A 21,415-nucleotide genomic window follows, 5' to 3' on the forward strand; every position below is an offset into this window, starting at 1 on the left:
ACAATGGATCATCCCATACACTGACATTCATACCATTACTGTAACTTTACTGTTCTAGATAAACCTCATCTGCACTAACATGTTTTGGAGTAAATCAATTGTATCTTATTATTATTATTATTAGACTTTATTTAACTTTTTTTTTTAAACAAAAAGTTGTTTTTTCGCGTATTATCTCCGTAAAGTGATTAATAACTAGTATTAGAGTATGTTAAAATGTGACTTCAGAAAACATCAGATTAGCAACATTTTAAAAAGAAATTGTTCATAGTTTTCACACAGTACGCCAGTAAATACATGTTTCTTTGCTTCAAAAATTAAACACATGGTGTCTAGCTGAGTGGACATTTTTGCAACTCCATGAAAAATAAGTTCATAAAAAAAGAAAAAAGTTGAATCACATTGTTTTTTTCATGCCTAAAGCAGAATAAAAACACTTAGGAAAAATATCTTGATTAGGTTGTCGTAATTCATGCATGAAAGGGTTAATTGTTTTTTATAAGGTGTATTTCATGTCATAACTTCATAAAGCAGTGTCTCCAAAACTTTTTTGAGCCGTGGCACATATTTTACATTTGAAAAATCACAAGGCACATCAGCCCACAAAAATGTCCCAAAAAGTATTGACATATAATGTAAATCTAGTCTCAGTGTACTTACTCAGTGGGAAACCTGGGCCTGTTTAGTTGAACAAAAAGCTAATATTCTTGCAAGAATTGAAGAAAGACGCGGGGCATTTGGAACGAGAAAGCTGAGAGGAGTGCATCAGCGACCCCTCGGACAGAACCTGTCTGTGTACAAAGGTTCTTCTCAACACATGAGTCTAAATATGATTTGCAAGATGTTTGTAAATTTGTTGTACAAAAAGTTTAAAAAGAGACTAAAAGAAGATGTATATCTGTTGTTGGACTTAAACTATGGAATGAGGCCAGCATGGATTTAAGAATGGTAGCCCATTATTGATTAAAAAAAAAAAAAAAAAAAAAAAAAAAAGGTACGTAAGGCAATTTTTGAAGGATACAATTGTTAAGATCTAATTCATAATAGGTAAATAATTAATTTTTGATTCTACATTAAATTACCATTAATTTGGTTGGTTAAGTTTTCTATTTTTCTGGTTTAGTTTCACTTTTTTATGTTTTTGATTGTTTGTTTGGTTGTATGCATTATTGTTTTTTCTTTTTCCTATACTGAATGCAGGGTAGATGAGTTTGTTTTGTAGGACAGGCATTAATAGAAGCATTCTACTTCTGCCTGGGCCTTTTCAGTCATTAACCTGGTGGTAATGTTTGTAGTGTTGACACTGGTTGTATTATTATGTGATGACTGCATAAAGAATTTCATTATCATCATCATCAAACCCCAGCCTACGGATTGAGATCCGTATAATAGAGGCATATGCCCCCCACCCCAACCTGATCTGTGACTCCGCACATCACTAGTGAGGGGGGCTTTATCAACAGAACGCACTGCATTGGGGCCGGTTCACTTTCATTTTCACTTTGCAAAGGGAGACTGTTGTTGTAGAGTGGATCATTGGTGCATGCATTTGTACATATCTACATCACGCCGGTCGCTTATAGAACCAATCAGATGAAACTGGATAATCTTCCACGGCACACCTGATGATTTCCCACGTCACACTTATGCGCCGTGGCACAGTGTTTGGGAAACACTGTCATAAAGAATACAAGACATGAGAGTAATTATTGCTGAATTATTAATAACTATTATAACTATGAAAACTTGCATATTAATTCACATTACATGAAATATGAAAATACTGAACACTTCAACAAAAGCATTCAACACTGACACTTTCCCTCATTCACAAATTTTTGTTCAGAAACAATAACAGACTTACTGTTTTCCCCTTTTGGTCTGTTCCATTGTTTTGCTCAGAACCTCTCCTGCCTTTGAAAAGGCCCTCTGTGCTGGTCCAGAAGTGGAAGTCATTCCCAGGTATCCCCAAAGGTTTTTTTTTGTTTGTTTTTTTTTTGTGATTCAGCCAAGATATCTTCTACATACAGAACTGTCATTTCTGCTTATATCCAAACAATAAAATAGTTTAAAAATAACATAAAAATACAGAGGTATTGGATTTGTGTTTCTCCTAAATATTTAACAAATACAAGTAGAACAGAATTACCTCCTAAGACTTGGAACATTGTAAGGGCTGATATTTCAAAGAAAAAATGTACATAAAAATAAAGAAAACAAGTACACAAAACAAAAACAGACAACAGGTAAGGCACCTTAGGAACACTGGTCCTTTTTTTTCCAGGTATCTCACTGCTAGTCTGCTTAGGCCTGGGAAGAACTGACTGACGCATCTCACACTTACCCATACGGAAGTAGAAGTAGTTCCCACCAATTGCGTATCATTTGGACCAGACCCCAATAGCTTAGTTACTTTCCACTGTGTTCCTGATATACAATACCTCAAATAATCAAAGTATCAAAAATATCCATATTTTGATTTGTGAATCGATTCTAGCCCTTAGTGGTCACTCCAGTGGACAGCGATTCTGCAGCTGTTCTCTTGTATATTCATGGATTTTGTTGTTTTAGTTCCATATCAGCCAACACAGAGGACGCTTATGCATCATCTCATACCCTGCAATTCATACTATTACTGTAACTTTGCTGTTTTTGATAAACCTGATCTGCAGTAACATGTTTGAGTGTAAATCAATTGCTGATTATTATTAGACTGTAATTAACAGTTTTTTCTTTAACAAAATGTTTAATTTTTATATTATCTCCATGACGTGAGTAATAACTAGTATTAGAGTATGTTTAAATATGAGAAAACACCAGATTAGCAGCATTAAAAACATTTTTAATTCATAGTTTTTACACAGTGCACTAAATACACGTTTCTTGGCTTCAAATATTAAATGCATGGTATCCATCTGAGTGGGCATTTTTGCAACTCCATGAAAAATAGGTTCATTAAAAAAAAAAAAAAGTCAATTGCATTGCTTTTTTCATGCCTAAAGAGGAACCACTGTCTTGTCTTGTCTCGTCCTGTCCCTGTACACTTTCGTCTACACTGGTCTACAAGGAAAATGCTTCCAGAATAAAAGTAATGAAATTTTACCACATAAGAGTCACTGATAAAGAAAAATCAAGTAAAAAATGCTGGTTGGCTGAACTTTCCAAGATGCAGCCTTGGGTCAAAATGTGAAATTCAAGAATTAACGAGAGAATGGGTTTGACTCAAAAGGAGTATTTGTCTCAGAGCTACAAGATCTACTTCAAAACACTGTCTGCACATTAGAATACATTCACTTTACAGGTTCTATTTAGTGGAAGATTTATAAAACTGTTATATAAATGTACATAAACCAATATATATGTGTAATAACACTTAATCATATACCTTGAAAACATCAGCAAACTGGCACTTTTGTCATTTATTTTCCAATAAATCTTATTAAAATATGTAACATTTAGCACATTTAATCTGAAGCAAATCATTTCTAAAAAATTGTAGACCAGTGCTATATGAGCCCTCCCTCTATGTATATGTATACAAGCAAGGAATGGATGAACATGCGAATATGAAGTTTGAGATTGTTAGTTAAACACAAGCTGTAATTAAAAATAAAGTTGTCCTCCGAAGAGGGGGGGTGGTGGCGGGTTAAAAAAAAAAAAAAAAAAAAACGGGGTAAAATCGTGTTTAAGGTTCTCATAATTCATGCATGAAAGGATTAAAGTGTAAAGATCTGGTATTGGAGATATTGATATTTCAGTATCGTTCCGCACATCACTATCAGATATTAAATACTTGATCCACTGATATCTGGCTAAAATGTGGGTTTTTCAGCACAAATTGAGTATTTTGTGTCTATTTTTGTATTTCTGTGCCTAAGTGTGAAAATTTAAATGGAAAAAGCTGAAGTTGAAATTAAAAGTTGAATTTCTTTCACGAGGTTTTCTCTATAAGTTTGAAGCAAACTTTAATTATGTGACTTTAACCCATAAGGACCCAAACAGCCACCAGCGACAAAAATCATCTACTGCTCTAAAATGTTTAATACCTGTTGATGCACTAATCCTATCAATACATGTAAATAATTAGTGTAAAATAGTTTGTCATCTTTTCATGGTCATCAGATATGACCATTTGGATGTTCTGAGGTTCCGTAGTTACCATGGAAACATCGTCATCTTCTACAACATTGATTCACCAGTAAAACCCATGGAATTGGATCAATGACAGAAGTTGTAAATACTTTTTATGTTCAGTTACTGACATCCTTGCTGAAAAAGTCACTTTTTTTTCTCTTTTTTTTCAGTTGCAAAATAATAACTTTGAATTACTCTGGGGTTTCATGAACATCTACATGATCAGTCAATTAAATATAGGGGAAAAAATACCTGATTAACACTGAACAATCAAAATACAGAGCATAATATTGTAGTAAATGGTGATAAATCACTTAAGAATGGTTAAATAGAGAGAACTGTCACAAAAGTAGCACTGGGTCTTTATGGGTTAAACTTTTTATTGTCATGACACACGTGACACACATTGACAGATTGTAAAAAAAAAAATAATAAAAAATATTTGCCAGTAGTCTTAGAAACTGTATTTTTCAGCAGGGTACCCCAGAAATATGTGGAAAGGAATCGAAAAATGATGTGGCAAAAATTGCAAAACAATATTTGCATCACTGACTAAAACTTTTGACCACATCTGCACAGGATTTCCGTTTTAGTTGCTGAGCAGACTCTGATTTGCATCAGAATGTCTTAGTATATCTTCTTTCTACTACCAGATTATGGGTTAAGTTGCTTCTTTCTACACTTTGCTGACTACATTAAATATGTTCCGAATTTTCTGATTTGGAATTAGAACGCTGTACTTGAAATAAGGAGAAAAATAAGATAATAGTTGAAGCTTCCTTAGAGTGTTAGAAAAAATAGATGACACTGAATATTTTATCTAAACACATAATGAAAAGGCCATTTTCTCTTTTTTTATCCACTGATGTGAACGATGTCACTTGGTTCCACGCTCTCCACAAATAAACGCACAAAACTAACCCTGATATGTGCAGCGTCACGGTGAAACTACGCCAAACACTGGTTAAATAAGACAAATTAACAGACAGAGGCACACTTTATGGATAGTCAGAAGAATATGTTTAATAAAAATAATTAAACCTCAATTTCCTCTATAGAACTTCATAGAAAGCAATCCAATAAATTACAAATGACTTTTAAGACGTGTTTTTCCTGCACTACATAAAGAATTATTTGACTACACAGACCACAACTTGCAAATATTACAACTGTCCAATGTTCAAAACAACAAAAAAAAAAAAAAAGACAAAAACTGACCAGGGTGACATTGAGGATAATATCAAGCTTGAAATAAAAATACAAAACCAACGTTGCTAGTTTTGTCATCTCAGTGAATGAAAACTGAAAAGAAAACCTCCCTGTACAGCAGTAGTGTGTTTGTCACTCTCTTTGCATATTGGTCTTTGTTTCCTTGTGTCTGTGTCTAAAAGTTAAATACTGCTTCTAGTCAGTTGAGCACTAGCAGTGCATTGGGCATCCTTGTACAGTACAATCTAAAACAAAAGCAAAAGCGAAAAAAGTCCAATCTTAAGTCCACTATTTGTGTCCTACAGAGGCACAGCACAGTCAGAAATTCAGCTCATCACTGCGGGGCAACAAAGGAAGCGAAATGATTCATTCACCTACAGCAGAGGAAGCAATGGCTGGGTGTTTGCATAAGGGCACTACAAGTTTAAACTGAGCAGAGGTGCAGATATACAAAATGACAGTGGCATGTTTAAGTTTGTTTGCCCAGACATAGAAAAATATGGTACTGTTAGTAATTATATAAAAAGCAAACCCATGTCGGGGGCAATAGAACAGGCATACAAGAAAACCACTTTAAAGCAACATTATAAATCAGACGTGTCTTCAGTCTTTGTGTTCTGACCACAGGGTTTAACACGTTAGAGACAATGCTACAGCAATACTTAAGGACTAAAACTGAGCTAATTCAGTAGGTTTCTCCGACAGAGGAGGAACCGGTCAGGCCTTTCCCCGAGTCCCAACCAGAGAATCTGCCTTATTTCAGACATAATTTTGAAATATTGTATGTATTTAACAGTCCACTGAGTAACAGCAGTCTTAGAGCACTGGTGTGCGAGAAAAAATTACAAAGGTACTTCTGGTTCGAGTGATTTCCAGTGTTTGCGTGTGAGTATGTGTGTGTGTATACTGGTTAGAGCTCAAAATGAACATTGAACATGTGCCGAGACGCGGACACTGCAGACCGATCTGAGCGAATGGTTGAATGACAGCGTGAGGTACAGGATAAGGGCACTTCTACATCTAGCTGAAGCTCCATTCATCACTAGAACAGAGATGAAGACTAAGTGAAATATGCACACAAGGCTGCAAACTCCCAGCAACACAGCTGCGGTATGAAACACTTCCTAGAGGCCTAGCCTGTGGTGGCACTGTGTACAATTTAATACTCAAAGACAATGCTTTTCTACAATCTTAGCCACAATTTTAACCATTTGTGCTTGTGCCACGTATCTTCTGTAAGACTTTGTTAGACAGGTGCTCATGCAACACAAAATCCAGAGACTTACATTTCCTCCAAGTTTACATGGAGACACTTTTGAAAGTAAAAAACACGTAATACCACGTTACTAGCATGATCGCTGCTAGTCATAGCTTGCAAGGCCCTCCCCCCCTCCCCTCCTTATCAACAGGAGAAAAGTAAGCAACAACATTCAGACTGGAAAGTTATGGAAGCAGTAAATAGCAGATGACGGGTGCAGGCCAGCCGGACAGAACAACACCGTGGAAGCTCTCAGTACAAAAACGGCCTCTGACACACACACATTCCAGCAGGAACAAGGACATTATGTACATGGAAATAACACACCCATGCACATGTACGTTTACACAGTGAAGCCAATCCATTTAGCGCAGTCGAGGTAAGATGCAGTCAAATACACCGGGGCTGTGATATTATTATTCATGTCATCCTGAATGTTTTCTCAACACAGAGACCACGAGACCCGGTCAAGACCTCCAAGGGTCAAAGGGCAGTTTTGGCACACAGTAAAAAGGTTGTTTTCTGTCCCCACAACTCAAGGGGGATTATTAAACTCTGACGTTGTAGTCAGAGTCAACAGAGGTGCAAGTGTACTGTGGGTAACTAAAGTGCGCCTTGGACATGTGACATGTTTGTCAAATGACGAAATGAAAACTTTTTGTAAAATCAGATAAATGACAGAAGAAATAACAGCAGAGAATTAAATCATGAACCATTTTGAGGAATTTTAGCTTATGGTCTTGTTTGGGGGAAAAAAACCTTTTCTACAGAATTCCCCAAGTTGAAGAGATGTTAAAGAGGGAACATCCGAGTTTGCGAAATGGTTGTGAACGAATGTAGAAATGCACTGATTATGATATGAAGGTAAGTGAGGCTGAGAGAGTTGTGCACTAGGGTGGAATATGGCAGACAGAGAATCTACAGCTTCAGTGACATTCATTAGCTGCCCAAGTTATTGCTGACATATCCAACGTATGATCTGCAAAGCATAAGTGTCAACAAACCTGTAAAAGTACTGTATATTTACAAGAGAACTAAGTGTTTGTCAAGTGTAATTCCCACAGTCCCCAACAATCAAAATATATTAATAGTACAGCTCAACGAGCATGTTGACGTAGTTTCATTTTTTTTAATAAAATTAAATCCTGACATAATTACAATAATGCCTTTTTTTGCAATTGTACATAATCGTGTGGTACAAGTTCACAGAGTTCAGAAATCTACTAAAGTCTGACATGCAAAATGTCTCAAAACAGGACTGTACCTTGTGAACAAACACTGAAATTTTATTTCAGTTTTTTTTTTAATTTCAGGTTTTTTACTGTTTTTTTTTTTCCTTTTTAGGTTTTTGTAGTTTTTATTACACAACGTTTAGTTAGTTCTTGTATTTACATGTAAAGAAATTGCAACTTAAGTGCTGGAAAATCCATATATATGTGAATATATGTATACATTTCTAGGCAATACATAAATAAATTTATAATTATATTCATAGATCAGTCTTCATCACTGGAGTCTGAATCATCTGATGATGAAGAAGAGCTTCCAGACTCTGAAGATGATGACTCAGCTTTTCCTGAACCTTCAGGACCACTGTTCACTCTTTGTTCTGCTGACTCCTCCTCCTCCTCATCTTCTTCGTCTTCCAAAGTCTCTTCTAGTGCTTCATCCTCGTCCTGCTCCCCTTCGTCTTTCCCTGCTGCAGGCTCCTCTTTGTCCCGTAGCAACGTCTGGGAGGCTGGTGGAGGAACAGCAGCAGTAGGGCCAGGGTCACCGTTTGCACTCTGCTGCTGCGCCGCAGACACTGGAAGGTTAAGGCCTGGAGTGAGAAGCATCCCTGGGTAAAGCATACTGGAGAGTAACAAGGGGTTAAGAGACAGTGCATGAGCAGAGGCTGCAGTGGCAGCTGAAGCACTTTGTGGGGCGGTGGCAGAGGACGTGCTGCTGGAAACGGAGGAAGGAGTTGTGTTTAAGCCCTCTGTCCTTTCTCCTTTGGTGTCTGAGGTGTGAGAGGGGGCTTTGGAGGCGGCCTGCTCTCCTGTTCCACTACCTGCAGATCCCTTCGGCTTGTCCTCAGAGCCTGCTGCAACCTCCTGAGCAGACTTCCCAAGCAGGCTACTCATGCCCAGTAGGTTTGGCAATCCTGCCATGCCAGACAGCACCATGGGAAACATTGCAGCTAAGTTGCTTGCGGCCAGGTTGCTAGCATCAGATGGAAGCCCCATCAGGCCTGCTGTGAGCTGCAGGGACTGTAAGTTCTGGAGGTTTTGCTGGAAGGCCTGCAGGCTCGTCAGGTCCATTCCAGCGAGGAGGCCGTTGCTCAGCAGAGGGTTCAGGCCCATGGCGGTGGCAGCTGGATTGGGCGCTGCTGATGCCGCTGCAGCCGCTGCCGCCGCTTTAGCCAGAGGATTCTTCGGTCGTCTTCCACGCCGGCTCACCTCCTCGGGAACGATGGGCCCAGTAAGGATCCTGTCAAACATGCTCTCTGGAAGGTAACCCTGGAGCAGACACAAATGATCATCGTTAAATATCTCAGTACAGACCCGTACAGTAAGTTGTCAAAAACAAGATTTCTGGAAGTTAAGACCTTTTCCTACAATAACTAATGACCTACTTTACACCCACACTGGGAAAATGAAGGACCTGACAGGTGATACAACTTTATAACCAAAATTCCTATTTTGAGTGAATTCTCTTTCGTTGTTTTGCCTTTCCTTTATAATTACATATTTTTAATGAGATGTGACACCAGATATGATACACTAGTTGGGTGTTCCAAAATCGGATCAGACCATTTTTTAGTTTTGTTATAATAAAAGAGATATAATTGTCCAAAACACATAAAAGTCACATTGACACCATAATCAAATCAAATCAAGCCTTGAGGCTTATCAGAAACATATTTACAATATTATTAGATGATTGACCTTTGCCCCATTGAACAGCTGCTGTAATCTAAAGGACATGTTTTTTGTTACTTACTGACTGTTTGACAACATCTGCCCATTCAGGTGGGACTCCATACTCTGGGTTTTCTTGAAGGAACCGACACAGATCCTTCAGAGGAGGAGCAAATGCACCTCCAACCTGCAGGCAGAAATCACAGGAAACGTGAAACAAGACTCAAAATAAATCATTGACATATGTATTTGTAGGTTTACAGTCCTTTGACTAGTAGTAAGTATGTGGATTTGATTGTAGAAAACAGACTTGTCTTCTAAAATATAAAGTAGATATGGAGTTTCATCATCATAAGAAATATGCAACAGATGTTTTTTTAGTTGTAAAATAATACATAGCTCTTTTAGGAAACAATTGACCACTAAATGCTGTAATTGAGAAGATGAATATGATTTAAGATGTTTCACTTTGAGCAAAGCAGATAAAATGCATTACTGTTTTAATAGCTAAGTGTTGGACACTAGCCATGCAGAAACACACCTTGCGTGCATTCCTCCTGTTGATGATCTGGACTCTTTCCTCTCCTGTCAGACTGTTCACGTCAATCTTATTGGGGTTTCTACAGCGGTGCCTCTTCTGCTTGGGCCGACCATCCTGGAAGTGGAACTGCATTTGCATTTTATTTACCCCCTGGACATGAAGGAGAAGAATAGTTAGGTTTACACAGAACGCACAAAGTACAGAAATGTGACTGAGTGAACAGAAGAAAAGGACTCACAGGGATAAAGGCTCCTGTGTCTGCTACAAAACCAGGGTGCTCTTTAAGCCACTGCTCCAGGTCTTTCCTACGGGGAGCGTCGTCTCCTGCGAGCCGTGTGCCATCTTTAAGGTTGATGACAGGCACCCTGCTCTCGGTGTCAGAGGGGCCCTGAGTTGTGCTCTGGCTGCAGCCCGGTAAGGAGGCCACAGACGCACCCACTTGGCCTATACCACCCCACCCTGGAGGCACCTGGAGACACGTTTCATCACTATTAATACACCAGGCTTATTGTACAGGACATACATTCAGTCATTTTACAAAAAATAAGTAACAGAATTATCTCTTTTTCAAGCTGTTCATTTGTACTTTATCCTCTGGTCAGGGTTCCAACAGGTTAAATTTAAGACTTTTTAAGACCTTTTTAAGACTACTTAGAACAGAATTTAATGCTCATTTCACAGCCATACTGGCAAAAATCTTGTGAGTCCTAGAATTTAGGAAAATGTATTTATTTACTCCAATGCCTTGATTCCCACTGTTCTAAGTAATTTCTCACCAGGGGCTGCAAAGTTAGCGATAACTGGTTCCTAACTTCAATATAAATTGTCAGATTCGACCTGAGACTGACACTAACAGTACTTTCTTTCCAGCTTGGACATTTCCCAGACACATTTAAACACAATACAGCGAACAAGTTCATGGCAACGTAGCTTAAGACCTACCATATCAAATTTAATACATTTTAAAGACCTTTGTAGAGTATTAAATGCAGATTTGTAAGATTTTTAAGACCCCAGGGGACCCCTGCTGGTACCGTAAAACAACTTCTTACCTGATCGAGCACAGTGGGGACTCTGCTCCTGTTCATGAAGAGCAGGTCCATGCCTTCCACGTTCTTTCTCCTTCCTCTCCGCTTCTTTACCACTGGTTGGCCGTCTAACACTCCATTAATCCTCATCTGACCAGCAAGACCTTGAGGAACTGCAGAAGAACCAGCATGTTAGGCTACGTTCAGACAGCAGATCTTAATGCACAATTCAGATTTTTTTTAGTGAAATCTGTTTTTTTATGTGCTCATTCATATTGCACATTAAATGCGACTTCTATCAGTTTTGAGTATGAACTGAATGCGACCCTGAAGTGACCTGCATGCACAAAAGAGGTCCTGACGTAACACGTGACCATGCAGGCACACACTGTGTTTATGGAAGTAGCACTCCTGGGACGCAGAATTGTGACATTTGTCACATTTCAGTGATGTAAAGGTCGGATAAATGTGACCTGGCCGTTCAAACTGAAGTTGCATTGCAAAATATCTGATATGTATCAGATTTAGGACCACATATGAGAGTGGCCTGGGTAGGATTTGAAAAAAATCGGATTTGTGCTGTTCAGACTGTCTTTAACAGATCGCATACAGGTCACATATGGGCAAAAAAAAAAAATCTGATTTTGGCCACATCTGCCTACAGTCTGAACGTAGCCTTAGTCTCGTCTAAAATGAAAATAGGAGACTAACAAAAGCCTAATTAAACTAAAAACTCCTAGGTCAAACTGGCTTCATGCCACAAAAAAACTTTACTTCATCTTATGGCGCCATCTAGTGGTATAACTAAAGAAAACCAGTGTAGTCTGAGCTCAAACGTCAGGTAAATATTGAAATGAACACACCACTCTGGAAGCTGCACTGAGGTTTGGTGATGTCTGCCAGGCCTGTGTCCGAAGCGCTCTGCAGCTCATGAAGCCGGGCCAGGTACTGCTGCTGGGCCTGGGGGCCCTCTTCTGACTCCAGGGGCCTCTTAAGAGGTAAACCTTGTTTTTGGAAGGTCAGCTTCAGACCTCCCTCCTGCTACACACACACACAGAGAAAAACACAACTAGTATTAGCTAAGACTATGACAAAGTTACAGGGCAAACAGAAAGAATTACAGGAGTATTAATATTATTTTTAAGTTTCTGACTCCACCTCAGGTCTCTTAATTTGTACACAATATTTCTATTTTACTTTGATGGCTCAAATATTATTGTAGTAGGCAATTACAATTTCTTACAACAGCATCAAATATTTGTCATGTACTGTATTGTTAGTGGTACTGGGACACACGGACACACAGTGGATAGTAACTAAAAGGGTGACTGGGTAAAGTTTATTCAGTGTTTAGATCCTGAGGAGCCATGCCAAAGAGATAGCTGCTGTCAGCGTATAATATCAAGATTTCAAAAGCAAAAAGCAAAAAAAGTGTTGACTGTCAAGGATGGTAAAGAATATGAGTTTGTGAGAAGATCCTTATTGCCAAAAAGCAAGGAATTAATGAAAGCGAGTCTCAAGCCTGTACGGTTAATAGCATATTAGGGAACACCCACAGCCAAGGTCTCCATTTCAATCAGATTATACGTAAGACCCCTTCAGTCTAGAGAGGCTTCAAACTGAACCTTATTATATTCTCATGACTGAGTGATTTGTGCTCATGTAATCACAGCCTCAGAGCCCAATTCAAATTGAGTGTGTGGGAAAAGAAAGGAAGGCTGCTATTAAATTAATCTCTCCTCCTGCCAGCCAGTCAAAACCACTAATCATACCCAAAGGACAGAGAGATGAAAACCAGAGAAACATGCTGAACACGGCAGCTAACACCGGTCATGGCAGCAGCAGAAGTGGTAGGGTCCTACGGTTAGGACGAAGCGGAGGGAGGAGGAGAGGGAGGAGGGGAGAAATCAACATACATCGTTCAGCTTTACTGAGAACTCCTTGTTTTCTGCAACATGCTTCGTCACCTTTGACCCCTGTGGAGAGGCAGAGGGGTCCTCGCACAGGCTGTTTGCATTGTCCAGCAGCTTGGTGGTGTAGAAAGAGGCCACAGCACCTCCGGGCTCGTAGACGCGACGTGTTCCTGGCCACTTGCCTTTTAGCACTGCCTGGCAAATGCTGTCCAGGCGGTTGATAATCACACGATCCTAAATAAACCAAAGCGGCAGAAATCAGTTCACTTCCATATGTATATCACTAAGATTTCCTAAAAATCTCACTGCATGTTTTTATGGCGTGTTTGTGTCCATCACCACCATTCTTATTACTGCATAATATGAAGACATATACAGCATTACAATGGAAAAAATATCTATCATTTCAATATTATACCTTCTTGTTTAGTTTATGTAAGTAATCAAATTCTTTGGTGCAGTATTTTTCATCATTTCCACAGTGTTTGCATACTCCCACACAACACTGATGGAGGTAGGAACAAAAATGCATTGCTGGGTCTCAGGAGGATATGCTTAATTTTACACAAAGGTTAGGGAAGTTAAAAAATTCTGACCTGATACAGACGCCAATATTTAAAATGACAATTTGTTGAATACAAAATGCTGATATTATTTTCCTTTTTTTTATGTTGTTGCCTTTCATCTCATGAAATGAGCAGAAAATTAATAATACAAATTAATGAAACACAACAGATATATATCTACCACTACCATCAGGGTAATGATATCTTAGATGCTGATAAGTAATAATGGCAAATGTTGGCCATTACAGAACTCCAGACAATATACTGGTGCAACCCTATATAAAAAGGAGAAATTAGTTAAATATGAGTAACAAACTTTTCTGTATATTACGTATAACTCCTTCCATGTCATTTTACATTAACAATTTATTTGTTAAATGCCGTGCTATAATAATTGCGTATCATTATCTGGATATATCAGAATATGAGATATCTGAACCCCTATTGAAACAAAGGATGAACACATATTCAGAGGTAATGATAAAATACTTTTGTTTTAATATGTATCTAAGCTTCATTCTAATGCACTCAAGAGCTCAAAAATATTTAAAATAAAAGCTTGAAGTATGAGCTATGTGAACAGTGCTACCTGTCTATAATCATTAAAAAGGAGCTCAACTGTTTTTTAGACATGAGCTGTCACTGTGTTTCACCTTTGGCCAGTAGGATGCTGCGAGCATGTATCCTCCTCCCTGGAAAGGATGCGAAGAGTTACCGGTGATGCCGTTGGCTACATGAGTGTCTTGTGTTTCATCCTGGGTTGTGCTCATAGATGCCACACTGTCCTCATCAAAGCCCTTAACACTTGCTGCTGCAACTGCTAAAAGAGTAACAGGATGTATCATTCAGAGAGGGAAATTAGAAACACAATGTTTTACAGTGCAAGAAAGATATCGCGTCTAAATGTTCAAGACATCGTCAAGAAATAGTGAACGACTCTACGAAGCCAAAGTACTGGCAGAAAAGTAGTTCATGGTAGAGCTCACTTAAACAATAGAGCTGGTTAGAAAAGCAGTGAAATATACTATCTGTACATGTGAGACAACTGTTTGTTCAGCATCCATACTTGAAAAATTGTTAGAGTTACATGTACACACCTTTTTTCTTCCCTTCTTCTCCCTCACTATCACTGTCATCAGAAGAAGATGAAGAGGATGACGACGATGAAGAAGAGCCAGAGGAGCAAGATGATGAAGAGGATGAGGAGCTAGATCCGGAATGTGACGAGGAAGAAGAGGATGAGGAAGATGATGAGGAGCGAGATGAGGAGCTTGAGGAAGAGCCATCTGAATCAGAGTCTGAGCCACGTCTGGCCTCCCTGCGGCTCCTCTTACTGGCCTTTTTGGGTTTCCTCTCTGATGAGTTGGGTGTGAGAGGTTTAGTTCTCGCTGCTGCCATCTGTCTCTCGCTGTCCCTCGTCTCAGAAACAGGCTTCTCCTCCAGACCTGTTGGAGTTGCGGGTGCTCGAGGAGGACTCCAGCTGTTGGCCTGCTTCTCCCTGCTCTCTTCCCCCTCTGAAGCAGGTTCCACTTTGGGTACAACCCCACTCAGGTCTGCGTCTCTCTGTGGTGGTGGATGCAGTGGAGATCCGGTCAGCTGGGAGCTGGGGGTCTGGTATTGAGGGTGGAGGAGTGGGGTGGATGTGCGTGATTGCTGCTGTGCTTTTGTCTGGCTGTAGTTGCGCTGGGCTGCCATGAAGCTGAGCTCCGGGTCTCGCAGGATGTGATAATCTGTACGACTGACGCCATGTTTGGCAGCACCAATCAGCAGGTCACGATCATGGGTACCAGCCTCCCACCAGACGGGTAGATCAGAGCTCATCTGACACAGCGACAGACGCTCATAAAGTAACGTATGCCGAAGGACTTGCTCCCTCACCTGTCGAAGTAATTCTACTCTGTACAGGGTACGGGACGCTCGCTCCTCTGTGATTGGTTGGATGGTCAGAGATGGGTCCACTGCAGAATCTGGAACAGAGAAGTGGAAATTAAATAAGCTTGAGAATGTGTCAGAGGAAATAAAGACTGCTGTACAGGTACACCCAGAGGACCAGTTGTGCCAGAAGTTTAAACATCACATTATTTGTATTTCCACAAATCATTAACCTTATCACCACCCTATCTCAGTCCCGCTGAACCTGGTGGATTATTAAAGTTTTACCTACCTCTCTCTGAAATAAAACCCCTCACCACCTCCTGAAAATACTATGTGCAGCAATGCTAATGATACCATGATAAGTCTTCACAATAATCTATGAACGTTGAAGAAATTATAACAGGATTTTAGAAACGGAAAAGTAACTCATCAAATCTAAAATCTGTTTAAAAGAGATAACCGACTCAGGATATTGTGAGGTAACAGACCTATTACAAGCAAAAAAAATGTTGGCATGATTCCCAGAATATTTGGATTTTAATTTCAAACTTCAATAAATAAAGACTGAATAACCATTTTTTATGTCAAAAATATCAAGTAGGCTTCTGACCTCCTTCTTTTGGTGGCAGACGACACACTCTTCGGCACATGGCGGTGAAAGCACACAGGTATTTTTGCAGGCTCTCATCAGTTTTCTTGTGCAACCGCGCCATGGCCCTGAACTTGGTCCAGTCGAACCGGCCGAGGCTTGGGTCAAAAACAACACCAAAAGTGGAGACTACGCGGTAGAAGTCAGCCTCCTCTCGCCTGGTCCATCTGAGAGATAGTGAAACAGGATAGTTATTACAGCACAATCATGAACTCCTCTTGAAATAATAGAATCCAACTGTCTTGTTTCTCATGAATAAGAACCTCTAATAAATCCATTTCAATTTTTAATCCATCCTAGATCTGCACTCTGACCTTTGTTGGCGCTCAATCTTGGCAACCATCTTCGGGTTAAGTGTTTCATTGAGTGTGGGGGGCAGTGGGCAGAGTGCAGTAGGCAGGATCATGGTCTGTTGGGACTGGGTCTGAGTCTGGTGGATTTGCAGGATCTGCCGGCTCTTGGTGTAGCGCTGGGAGGCTGTGATGAGACGTCTCAGCCTGGCTGTCAGCACAGATGGAGAGGGCCAGTATGCACTATTACCCTCTGTCACTGGAACTGCATCTAAATAAAAGTATGAAGCAGAGGATCCATTCAGTGTAAGAAAAAAGAAGTTATTATATTTCATCACATTATTTAATCTGTTCACACCTTTTTCAGATTTGTACTGCCTATGGGAGACCTGGTTTTAGTGCGATGATAGTCATAATCCGCTGTGGATTACAAGCATCTAATACTTACCTCCAGCGTTGTCAGTGACAACCAAGTCTCCTGGAGAGGAGGCGTCGTCCTGTATGAGAAAGTACTTTATGTTAATGACAGGACACATCCCATTTAAATAAAAATCTAAGATAATCAGGGTGTGAAGGTAATTAATAGCCTGTATTAGATGCTGCTTCAATTTCTGTTGCCTTACCTCCATTTCGTCCTTTATCAGAGCTGGAGCAGGCTTGTATTCTGGATCATCCACATCTCTACACACAGATTAAGATTACAAAAGTCATTTTATGAATTAGAAAACTTCACCCAAGCAGATAGAAAGAAAAGAAAATGCTTTACATGTACATACCCGTCCATGAAATCATTGCTTCTCTGTTCAGCAGCGATGGCTTTCTCATCCGGTCGACCAACCCGCTCTAGAAAGCAGAGTGTAGGGTCTGCACGAATAGTGTTGTACTTTTCATAACCTATGAGTACACAGGAGGATAAGCAAACAACAAAGTTAGTATGGAAACTCTTATATACACAAGCTGGTGATTTCTCACAGTCTCTCTATATTGATAAAAAGGTTTTATTAACCCTTTACTTGTCAACAAAAAGTCAGTATTATAAACATTTTGGATATTGATGCATTCTGCTTGTAAAATGATCACAACATTTGAGGCAAATTTCTTTTATTTCTATTTTACATAAACCATTCGACCACAGTAAGATATGAGATTATGTACCGTGCTTGTAGACTCCCAGCAGCAGACACTTGTCAGAGATGACATCCCACCACAAAGCTGGCAGCTCTGAATGGTCAGGCTCTGGCACCCAGATCTTTATCTCGCTATAGAAGAGACAGAGTCAGGCAGAGATTATGCGGGGAACTTCGACAGACGGATATTTGAGCATCATGGTGAGAGAGGCAGTGAAGTAAATCTATGCAAATGAACAAAAATGTTTTCTTGAGGTCTGATGATTTTAATTATTCTATTATTTATGAAAGACTTTATCTGGAATATCCTAATGACATTACATTTTAAGAAGCAACCCTTTCTTCTGATCCGATCCCATTTCTGTATTAATTAATCATTAATATTCAAGCTTCAAGCAGTTCTGGAAGCCAAGGATTCAACATACCAACATGTCTTTTCTTGTAAATTAACAAAAGAAGAATTGTGAAAACAGAACCATGTGTAATTTTCGACAGTGTTTTCATAATGAACAGTTGTGTTGAAAAAACAATAATTTTTTTCCACCAGCAGGTGGAGCTCTGCCATTTTCTTATTTATTTGACCAATCAGCTGTTTCTTTGTTCAACAGGTTGATGCCATATACAAGAGACCACACCACTTTCACATTTACCTGATATAAAAAGACAATTGGAGAGGGTTGGTTTTTGAGATATAATAAAAATTTCCTTTCCAACTATAGTTGCAAATCAACTTCAGTTTGGCTTGTAGCTCTGTTTTCTATAGAACTACTAATAGGATAGAAATCAAACAAACATTATTGGTATATTTAATAAAAAAAATAAAATGGGAAAAAATCCATTTCTTGTGCTGTTCAGGAATTCTACAACTGAGCCTGTTAGACTCTCTCTACTTAGAAGAAGTGACAAGCACAACTATACTCTAAGAGATGTCTAAATATATTAACTTTATTTTTAAGAATGACAAATGGATGCAGAAAAATAGCATCAACCCTGAAGCTTAAAGGAGAAAGAGGATGCAAGATACTGTAACAATCGAGGAGGTCAAAGTTCAGCTCACCTGCAGTCTATGCCGTCTAGTACCTTCTGGGCCTGGCTTCCTATCACCTCTTGTTTCAGGTAGTAGAGCATTCTGACCCTGAGCAACACCCTGCAAAGAGAAAACCTAGTCGTCACAACAAAGCCCCGACCACACACAAACGCTGAGCGAGCAGAACTGACACATGCGTGCACACACACACACACACACCCCCACACACACACCCACACATTCTCAGAACACACAGCAATTTGTTAAAACACAAAGCACACAAATGAAATGAGCGACACGCTGTGATCATACATGCAACTGAACAGCATGTAACTGTATATTGTACTTGTTTCAACATCATACACGAGTGATTTCAAGGATGTATTTATTTCATTACTTGTGCATCTGAATGATTACATTACAGCGTCAGGATAAATGCTACGTTTGATCAATTAGCTCTGTACATTTCTGTATCACTGAAGCAGACATTATCTCATGAGCAGCTACATAGCCAGGCTCTGAGGACTGAATGAACAGACAGAAGTCTCTCTTCTCTCATAATGTGGTCGTGTTCTGGCAGCAGAATGAAGGCTGGGAAGTCAAGGCTGACAAGGTAGAGAGAGGCTGACTCACAGGGGAGACATTAGCTCTGTGATGCATGATCACACATCATAGCCAGCAGGCTTTGAGCACAGACAGCGGAGTGGTGGGAACTGTGGTGCGCTGGTGTGCCACACTCAAACGTCTGGTATGCCTTGAGATTTTGCTTAATGTAGAGGAGCTTTGTGTGTAATCATTTTGTATAAACATAATGTGATTTTTCATTCCATCATGTAATGCCTGCTGTTGGAAAAATGCGGCAGAGAGGTTTTTGGCATGAAAGCTAAATTCTCCACGGAGTAGTTGTGTTTACCGTTTACAGAACAGCTACATCTCAGAGGATACCTTTCAGCTGCCATTTTCAAATCAGTGGTGAATATTAGGCGTCAGACCTTTATCCAAATTGACATCTGTAGGTTTTTTTATGTAAAATGCTGAAAATGCTTAGTTAAAACATAACACCAAATGGCTTTTTAAAAACCATATGAAATATTTTTGTTTTTTCCGAGTACACTCAGTTAATCTTTGTCCAGCATTCAGTCGACTGAGAGCAGGGACTGTTGCTCTGAAATATAGCATACCAGGCATTCCATCATTCGTACACTAACTCAGCTACATATTGATATAAATGAGCTCCAAGTCCACCTTGGATTCAATGACAAGACCAGGAAAAATTGCAAAGCTCCCAGGTCTGTCTGCAGGAGTGATGGACATCTGTAGCAACCAGTCAAGACTTGTAGCTGTGGTAAATCAAAGTCCTGAACTTCCTCCCCCCTCGTCCTCCACCCAAATCCTCCTGTGTGACTGGACCCGCCCAGGAGCAGCTGCTGCTTCCTCTGCCTGTCAGCACAGCCCTTCATCACTCTCTTTCCAAGCCTTTGTTAGTGTCTGCGTGTGTGTATGTGTGATGCGGTTCACTCAGAAAGGTTGCGGAGGATCTCAGCACAGTCATCATTTCAAAAGAAAGATAAGCCAAGTATGCATGAAATGATTGGCAAGCAAAAACCAGAACACACTGTGAAAACCCAGATGCTCATCCTGACTCAAAACCCAAACACTGTGAGTTAATGTGATTTTTCAAAAATCCTGCACAAAGTAAAAGTAGTATTGATGTTTGAGACTGCCGAAGGAACCAGAAATTCACAACATAATGATCCAGGTTGAGCAGATTTTTGGACCCTCTTTATGTCACTCAGGCTTTTTAAGACAATCTGAACAATTCTCACTGCTCCCTATTGTTTTTAGCCCTATGTAGAAGCTCTGTCCTACATTTAGGGTCTTGTTAAGGAGGCCAGTGCATGCCCCACTCTCCACCAGTCACATTCCACTTCCTCGCATTGAAAACACAGGAGTCAGCAAAGCCTTCTGGCAGTGCGTCCCCATTTGCCCGCTATGTCACATATCAGACAATCCCTGGATTCAGCACTACTGGACAAGAAAACAATGGGGAACTTTCCATGGAAGCTTGCAATGCTCTATGTCCAAAGCCCTATGGACACAAGCCCTCGTTTTAAAAAGAAGCAGCCATCTATTTGGCTTTATATCACAATGGCAGCGGCTATCTTTTCCTCCCTGTCTGTAAATAAGAGAGATCTATGATGGCCATTAGCTGTGCTGAAGTCTCATTAAGCTTCATATCAGTCAGCTGGTCTAAATGTGATGCACATCCGTTGAATAAATCAGTGAGTGAGCTGATGGCTCCAGTAGATGTTCAGTCCCTCATAATTATTGTTGCTTAAAATCTGAGCCACACGCTAATTGTAATTTTACACACTTAACGCTTCATTTTATTAAATATAAACACAACACACTGCACTAAAGGAAAATAATGACCGCATCCAGAATGAACACAACAACACAGGAGTATACGTTTTAACAAATCATATGGTGTGTACAATGATATGCATCAGTAATATAAACACTGAAAAAACATCTTAAGTGGACAATTGAAGGATACATTTGGAAATGCTAAGGGCTAACTTACAAGTGCTGTGTAATAATGACATAAGGAAACACCTACTTGTTGCAGTGATGTTTGAGGTGTTTCTTGTAGCCATCATCTTGAAGCATGTGCTCAGGGTTGTGTTTCCTAAGCCATTCTGCCTTGTGGATGTCAAAACTGCTGGACTGGGTTTTCATTTTCTTGCCCTTTCTGCCCCGTGGGACTGGAGCGGACAAACCTTTTGGAAGAACAGTTCAGAAGTTAAAGGTGCAGCAGAGCAAATCAATAGCACAACATGCTTTTGACGATGACATACAGATGTCAGAATGTGTTGCATAAAGATTTGTTTAATGATA

General features: G+C 39.8%; 1 protein-coding gene across 8 annotated transcripts in view; it reads right to left on the reverse strand.

The window, feature by feature from the left end:
• Positions 1 to 7,710: 7,710 nt before the first annotated feature.
• Positions 7,711 to 21,415, reverse strand: part of chd9 (chromodomain helicase DNA binding protein 9) — a 71,938-nt gene continuing 58,233 nt past the window's right edge. For 4 of the 8 annotated variants that reach the window (XM_030129537.1, XM_030129587.1, XM_030129579.1 and 1 more), the window contains 17 exons: positions 21,138 to 21,297; positions 18,548 to 18,637; positions 17,519 to 17,622; positions 17,140 to 17,257; positions 16,987 to 17,044; positions 16,812 to 16,860; positions 16,388 to 16,634; positions 16,035 to 16,240; positions 14,647 to 15,516; positions 14,203 to 14,369; positions 12,987 to 13,217; positions 11,934 to 12,111; positions 11,095 to 11,243; positions 10,281 to 10,511; positions 10,043 to 10,192; positions 9,584 to 9,688; positions 7,711 to 9,099 (listed from right to left, as the gene is read on the reverse strand). In XM_030129537.1, the coding sequence (XP_029985397.1) occupies positions 8,098 to 9,099; positions 9,584 to 9,688; positions 10,043 to 10,192; positions 10,281 to 10,511; positions 11,095 to 11,243; positions 11,934 to 12,111; positions 12,987 to 13,217; positions 14,203 to 14,369; positions 14,647 to 15,516; positions 16,035 to 16,240; positions 16,388 to 16,634; positions 16,812 to 16,860; positions 16,987 to 17,044; positions 17,140 to 17,257; positions 17,519 to 17,622; positions 18,548 to 18,637; positions 21,138 to 21,297 (4,115 nt within the window). In that variant the 3' untranslated portion in view covers positions 7,711 to 8,097. The remainder of the gene's footprint in view (positions 9,100 to 9,583; positions 9,689 to 10,042; positions 10,193 to 10,280; positions 10,512 to 11,094; positions 11,244 to 11,933; positions 12,112 to 12,986; positions 13,218 to 14,202; positions 14,370 to 14,646; positions 15,517 to 16,034; positions 16,241 to 16,387; positions 16,635 to 16,811; positions 16,861 to 16,986; positions 17,045 to 17,139; positions 17,258 to 17,518; positions 17,623 to 18,547; positions 18,638 to 21,137; positions 21,298 to 21,415) is intronic. The other 4 variants (XM_030129551.1, XM_030129566.1, XM_030129558.1 and 1 more) reach the window with 4 other exon arrangements.

The sequence above is a fragment of the Sphaeramia orbicularis genome, chromosome 3 (genome assembly GCF_902148855.1).
Source record: "Sphaeramia orbicularis chromosome 3, fSphaOr1.1, whole genome shotgun sequence".
Lineage (NCBI taxonomy): Eukaryota > Metazoa > Chordata > Actinopteri > Kurtiformes > Apogonidae > Sphaeramia > Sphaeramia orbicularis.